Source organism: Plectropomus leopardus, chromosome 6 (genome assembly GCF_026936395.1).
Source record: "Plectropomus leopardus strain MGB_pleo_1.0 chromosome 6, ASM2693639v1, whole genome shotgun sequence".
In the NCBI taxonomy this organism is placed as follows: Eukaryota; Metazoa; Chordata; class Actinopteri; order Perciformes; family Serranidae; genus Plectropomus; species Plectropomus leopardus.
The window spans coordinates 11,233,478-11,240,856 of record NC_142181.1 but is presented as its reverse complement, the minus strand read 5'-3'; the positions used below and the strand labels follow the sequence as shown (position 1 = coordinate 11,240,856).

The window sequence follows — 7,379 nt, the reverse complement described above, 5'->3', positions numbered from 1 at the left end:
ACTTGTGTATGTGTGTCATCACCTTCACCGATTATCTATTCTGTATAAAACTAACTCACAACTCGTCCGTGTACCGTTACGTCAGTTCCATGACAATAAGTAAACTACATTTGATAAAATACATGGCAGCATATTGTTAAAGCTTAAATCCAACTATTAACCCTTCAGAGAAAACATTAGGGACTGTTCGTTATTTGTGAGAGGGGTGGGGATGGTGTAAAAATGGGGAGGAATGTTAAATCATTTTTTAGAGGGACTTATGTTTTTTATTTTGCCCTAGAAGATAGGTATAAAATGGTTGTATTTTCTAAGAATTTTTCTGTCAATTTTTAAAGAAAACAAATTGCCAAAATTACACCATTTATCATGGCCAGAAACTGTAAAAACTGAAATTACCATTGAAATTTCACATTTCTGACTTTCCTTATACATATTATATGGGATGAAAGCTTCCATCAGAAAAAAAAACATGCTCAAACCTAGGCCTAAAAATAGTGATATTTTATCGAAATCACTTAATTCTTTAAGTCTCATTTAAAATTTTGCCCCAAATAAACCGTTGACACTAACCAACCGCCGTGCACTTTAAGAGTGAAAAACTGAGACTTTTTTCAAGTCCAGGATTTTGTCTTCAACTTTTCACTTTCACACATCAAAGGGCTACGTTTTATAAACCTAACACCTAATTAATGGTAATTAATGGTGCATTTTTCACAGGTCACTCAGGGTGGGTCAACAAAAAATATTTGTAGCTTTGCGGAGGATCACAAAAAAACTCACACCCCAGTGACGCCACTCCTTTAAAAAAAAAAAAAAAAAAGCAGCCCCTTAATTGGGAAAATATATGCAAGGAAACTTAAAAAAATAGTAAAACCATGCCAATAAAGTGTCCAACTTATCATGGTAAAGCAGACACATTTGCACATCTTTATTGTCTTAAAGCTTGAAGTCAGTCATGAACCACATAGCTGAAATTCTTCATCTAATATGGCAAAGATCTCTGAAGTTAAATATTTTATTTAAACATTTTTTAAGTGTAAGAAATTTTGCGCAATACAGACCATAGTTTATAAAATTTAGCCTAAATTCAAGGAAATCTTACAACAGGATGCAAAGAATGACTCAAGACAAAGTAATGCATTTCAAGAAGCAGCTGTATTCGACTATAAAGGCATTTCTAATCCAGTGTCTCTAAGCTGTTTTCTTAATATTTCAGTGTAAAAAGCCTAGACTCTATTAGAAAAAAGAAACAGTAAACCCAAAATAACATTTCATAAGAAAACAATCATTGAAAAAAGGAAAACAAAATCCCCATTCACCAGTCATTTCAATTAAAATAGAAACACCATTTCATTTTTGCTAACATTTTCCCTCAAAACAAATATATATTTTTCCATATATATATATATTTATATATTTATTTTCAAGGCAGTTGGTTGTGGCCAAATTAATTGACCTCATCATGGCCATTTTTCATGTTTCAAAGTTAGAAAACATAGCTAGAATGGAAGAAAAATAACTAGCGGGAGCACAGTGTAGGACCACTGCACTGGCCAACAAATATCTCATTTTGAGTGAGAGGGAATAGTCTGTCAAGGCAGTGTGGCACACAGACACACTTCCTCTGGAACAAGTGCAATGCAAAGAGAATAAACTTCTCACACGTCATAAAACTACAACACACTCCTCTTTCACAGCACTCAGGTTGTCCATCCGATTCCCTTTGCTTGTCTTCTTTTCCTCTAACTTCTCTATCTTGCAGCAGTGAAGGCTATTGTTGTGCTGTTTTTAGTTCTTAGCCGTTGCTGGGAGCTGAAAGTCCACTTGACGGAGAGACATTGCAGTAGTCAGGGAGTTGGGGTCTCTGATCCATCCTCGATTATTGTTGTTCTCCACCTCCAACTACCGTTAGAGACAATAACCTACTAGCAGATGTCTATGAACTATCTGTAGCAGTGTTTGAGGTTGAACAATTATTTGCCAACTGAAAAGGAGAGAAAAAGGATCCCAGCATGCCAGCATCTTGCTTTTACAGTAAAAATGTGACTAATACATTGTCCCTGAATACTGAAGACTGCTCCATAAGTAAATGGTGCGTCTGATAGCAGAAGGGAGAAGACACAAGTAGCAGGATTTCCACACAAAAGAGGGTTATGATGAGTGTACATGATGACAAATGGGAAGCGCAACTGTGGCTGTAGCTATGTGCTCTGAATTGGTTTAGATCAACAGAGCACACAGAGGACACAAGGGGACGGGATGAATAAACAGGGGAGAGATGGGATCACCGCCATAGTATTAGTGAGTGATCGCCAAATGTGCCGGATGGCGATGTGAGGAGGTTCCCTGGGTTACCATTTTACATGAAGTGAATATGCATGATGTACACATAAGCAAGTATGCTCACATGTTTGTGTAAGAGAGAGAATAGAGAAAAATGTGTAGGAGAAAAAGAGAAATCCCTGGGCTACATGGGAGGGCGCAGTGGAGGAGAGGTTCCGACAGTCCTCAACCACCTCCATCTATCACATCCCTCCGTTACACCTGACACTCAGTAGAACTATGTGCTTCTCTTTTGCAGCTCCTGAATAAAGGCTGTGGATGGGAAGAAGAGAAACACGCATCAAGTACCAAGGATATTGTATATTGGAGCAAAATTTAAATGTTAAAAGGTTTTTTAAGAGAGCACAAAGTAATCTCACCTCTAATAATTTCCTCCTTGACTTTTTGTAGTTCTTTCCTCACCTCCTCTAGGATCTCCTGCAGAATATTGATTGACAAACACACTGTCAGTCCTGGCATAGTAGGTAAACACTCGTTAACACTAGTAACACGGTAACTCAGAGAAACCAGATTATGCAGGTAATTGGAGAAAGGTTTGCATTCACTGTAGTCACCTGGTTACTGTAAATCCATACATACAATACATACATGCATACAGTAAGCAGAGCTCCTGTGGCTCAAGGCAAGTTAGATTAAGGACATTTTTGATGCTGCATGTAATTTAATACTTTCCCCCCAAATGTTTAATGTAACATAGAACTTGACTTGGCAACTTTTGTGTTTCTCACTGCATGTGGGATTTCACTGCTTTGATTCTTCATACGAAGAGTATGAAAGACTTTTTGCATAAAATATACACAGTATTGTATGCATTGCTTTATGCCAAGTTCAGCCATGCTGCAAAATTTTGGTTAAATCCAATTTTTGTTGAATTTGCAGTTCCCCATGGTGTCCTGGGTACAGCGACAGCTAGGTATAACAGTGGATCATCTGCTATGCATCCCAGACAAAAACTAAATATGCATGTTGTTCGGTGCAAGTTTTAAGATTTACACAATCATCTTACTGAAGAAAAAGTGCATGTAATCTCACTCATTACCATTTAGCTCCTCTGGTTAGTGATGAGAAACTCACCTGTTTCATTTTCTCTAAATCTGAGTCATCCAATCCACCTGCATCATTACTGTTGTTGCCAGCAGGCTTTGGCCTATGGGAAGACAAGAAACAGACAAATACAGACAAATGTTTACGTTTGTGTTGCAGAAAAAGGCAAAAAGGTCCATGGCACTGCATTGACAGGCCAACCGTCAATCGAGCACATCACCAGTGGGAGCACCAGAGGGATGAAGGAAGAGTAGAAAGTTGCAGGAATGTCGACACACCCAGAGATGCAATGAGGCTTAACTTATCTAAGCTCATCACCTTTAAGCACTGACACCAACCAGGATGCTAATAATTCATAAACCAACGCCACCAACATAAAGCAGATGTACGGTTTACCACAAGAGGACAACATTGACTCCAGCTCTCAGAAGTGACTTAAAAAAAGCATTTATCACACTGTCAGACTTCTATCTTATTCAGCTGTCAGAGGTAACACGCTTGGCTGGTACACCTACAAGTCCCTTGGGTGCATGCTTTTCTGTGATCCATTAGATGGTGCTATCAACTGTAAAATATGCTACCCCAGTACGTAGGTTGCAGTGGTGCTGCGCTAACCTGAGGAGGAAAGAAGAGCAAGGGGAACTAAAGTCAGGAGTGAACGGGACAGCATGTATACCTGGAACCATGGGACAATGACTGGGTGGAGTCCATGTTCTTGGGGATGGAGTTATTCCTGTTAGTGAGACAACACACACCCTCCTCTTAGAATGGAAATGGAAGACACTCACACATAAAAGAACGCTTGTCCACAGGCAAACAGAAACGCACGATGTTCACACAAACACCCTGATGGAGAACTACTCTTGGGGTGAGTTCAAACTTGAGACACCAAACACCGGGGGGAGGGGGGGGGGTCACAGATTTACTGACGATGGCAGCATGAAATAATTGAAATCTGGATTACCTGGTCATAGTCGATTTCTCCCAAGGTCTTCTCAGAGTGTCTGAGAGAGAAAATGTACAAAAACATGAGTGGCTGACATTCTCTTTTCATATTATGTAAAATTAATATCAGAATGAATGTGGGTGGTATGCAACAGATAAAAGTGTTCAGCTCTCACCGCTTTGACCTTGAGGCTCTGAATCATCCTGTATAGAAAAGACCAAAACCTTGTGTTAGGAGTGAGTCATCATCAGCCTGTGTCTATTTTATAACTATCCATCACCTACAGTGTCGGGCCACATAGAAAAACACATTTGTGTTGAAGCATTAAAAAATAATATGACAAATAGCAGACTCTTACATTATCCTGTGTCTTCACAGGTGGCTTCTCTCCAGTGTCTGCAGCTTTTCTCCTGATATAAAGAGGAGTATCTTTAAGTTGTGCACTTCGACGGACTGGGAATTTTGTGAAGAGCCATACAGTATATACTGCACTTGGAATATTATCAGTCAAAGGAGAAGGGACTAAAATGACAATAATATCTACTTCAAATATAACCTGATTGAGGGTATTGTGTATTTAATCTCTACTCAAACTTATGATGTCACCCACCTTCGTGCCAAGATGGCACTCATTTCACCCATCAGATCTCCTCCTCCTCCTCCAATAGAAGAGTTGCTGCCGCGGCTGGAGTCAGCTCTGCCCACTGGACCTGCAGAGCCTCCATCCTCCTGCTGAGGGCAGCAAATAGCAAAAAGATACACACGAGTTCAGCAGACATTTGTGCAAGCATGATGACTGCACGAACACTAACGGGTGCAGGTATCATAGCTATGCAAGCAGGAACAAATCTAAGATCGGATCAGTGCGGCAGCAGAATTCCATTTGCATTAGTGGAGAAGCAAATAATAGATCCAATAACAGTCTGTTTTACTTTGCCTTCAAAAGCAGCTATAACATAATACAACTGTCAAAATGCGCAGTTGGTTATTTACTCACCTTGGATACTTTGCGTAGTTTAGCTCCTGCTAAGGCAGCCGCCAAACCTCCTCCACCTCCTCCTCCACTACTGCCACCTCCTCCTCCTCCTCCTCCTCCTCCTCCTCCACCAGGAGCAGGCAGTGGCGGGGCAGGCGGAGGTCCTCCTAAAGATCCTCCTAAAGGTGGGGGTGGTCCTGGCGGGGGAGGGACGCCAGGGCCTGGCGGAGGAGGAGGGCCAGGGGGTGGAGGAGGGGCTGGTGGAGGAACTGGGCCTCCTGGGGCCATTGGTGGAGCTGGAGGAACATTGACTGAAAAACAGAGACGGATCATCAGTTGCCCTTCCCAAATTATTTTGAAAAAAAAAAAACAAGGTGCCAATTACACTGTCATGCATGTGCACTGTCATGTCATTCCAAGTCCAGGAGAAATCGACAGTCTTAGGAGACATCATTAGTCTAAAATCCAAAACAGTGATCCTAAATCATCATGTAAGATGACTTTGCTTTAGCCCACGAAGATTATTATTATTATCATCAAATATTTATTTATTTATTAATTTCCCCCTTAAACACAAATTTACACACTTAAACACATGTGCCACATTCAACAAATTCCCCCAAATTAAACACAACAGCAGTTATTGTTATTGGAAATATTATGAATTCAGCCTTTTCTAAAATTTATTATAATGGGTGTAATATTTCAATTTTGTGCATCATCTTGCTTTCTTTCTCTGTTTGAGATATTTCAGCAGTTCCTATCACTTATTTATCTGTAAAGTCATTACTGTTTTGTATTTTTACAAAAAATGTTTTTATCTTCTTATTTAAATCTTTTTATTATGTCTTTTTACCTCTGTATTATTATTATTATTATTATTATTTTACTGTATTTACTTATATCATTATGTTTTGGGTTTTTTCCCCCCATCATCCATCTTCTTTCTTTCTGTTTTTGCATCTTATCTAAGGCTGGCATTACTGTTAACTTCTATTGTTATATTGTCTGGGGTATTTTCCGTCTGCTTTGCTTTGATTGTGAAAGCACCTTGTACACTCTGTTTTTAAAGCTGCTATATAAATCAAGTTATTATTATTATTATTATTGTTGTTAGAATACACTGGCCCGGTTTTGCCCTTTTCCCCCAATGAAAGCAGCTAACACTAGCTTCAAAATTCAACAGAATGATGTTGTGCGCTCATTTGCATTTTGGTGATATCATCGTGCTCTTGTTTGGGATTATGGAAGTATTTTATACATTGAATGAAAATAGATTTAATAGAAAAATGATCAAGAAAACATTTGAATGCTCAGATAAAAAAAAAAAATCCAAAAGGTGTGGGGCTCTTTTTCTCTTTTTCTTTTTCAGTTCTCGGTCAAACTGATGATTATGTGTTAACTCTTTGTTATTATTTCCTGTCAGCGTATATTCTGTTAATGTACCCCATTATTCTGAAACTGCCTTTTACATAGGCACCTCTCCTTCTCACTTTCAACAGGAAACCTGACCGCCAGCTCATATATCATTTTTATACTACTCTGGAGACAGAGGACCACTCTATTGTTGATGCTGTGGCAGTTTTTTGGGGGTTAGTGGAATAGGGAAGATTGTAATTTGCTTTCATGCTGTGTCCCGTCTTGTATATGCTCTGTAAAGCTTTATACCTGTTGCATACAGTGTGTAAATTTGTTAAAATTTAATAAAAATATTCTTGATACAAGAAAATATTTGAATGCAATAAGCTTCTTGCGCTTCCAATTTTAATACTGAAAGCATTGTACACTTACAGACGGGCACAGGAGAGAGGGAGAGACTCAGTGGAGCCGTGGACTTAGATCACTCTGAGCAGCATGCTAAGGAAGGAATTACAATATAATGTGTCTTAATATATTTCCCACTACATGTGTTGCTAGTTGTTTTTCAGAAATTAAGTCACTAAATCTAAGGAGAAAGTCACTGTACTAGCCAATGCCACACTTTACAATAAAATGGAAATCTATTACAGCTTTTGTTGTTGTTGTTATTGCTGTTGTTGTTATGTGTCTCTATATTTTTGTACCTCACAG

The 7,379-nt window shown here is 39.1% G+C and overlaps 1 protein-coding gene across 2 annotated transcripts in view; it reads right to left on the bottom strand.

Moving 5' to 3' along the window:
• Window positions 1-917: 917 nt before the first annotated feature.
• Window positions 918-7,379, bottom strand: part of vaspb (vasodilator stimulated phosphoprotein b) — a 30,022-nt gene continuing 23,560 nt past the window's right edge. Inside the window, exons 7-15 of one of the 2 annotated variants that reach the window (XM_042486677.2) lie at window positions 5,331-5,620; window positions 4,944-5,065; window positions 4,692-4,743; window positions 4,509-4,536; window positions 4,352-4,391; window positions 4,064-4,120; window positions 3,418-3,490; window positions 2,703-2,760; window positions 918-2,595 (exon numbers count right to left, since the gene is read on the bottom strand). In XM_042486677.2, coding sequence (XP_042342611.1) covers window positions 2,561-2,595; window positions 2,703-2,760; window positions 3,418-3,490; window positions 4,064-4,120; window positions 4,352-4,391; window positions 4,509-4,536; window positions 4,692-4,743; window positions 4,944-5,065; window positions 5,331-5,620 — 755 coding nt within the window. In that variant the 3' untranslated portion in view covers window positions 918-2,560. The remainder of the gene's footprint in view (window positions 2,596-2,702; window positions 2,761-3,417; window positions 3,491-4,063; window positions 4,121-4,351; window positions 4,392-4,508; window positions 4,537-4,691; window positions 4,744-4,943; window positions 5,066-5,330; window positions 5,621-7,379) is intronic. The other variant, XM_042486678.2, reaches the window with a different exon arrangement.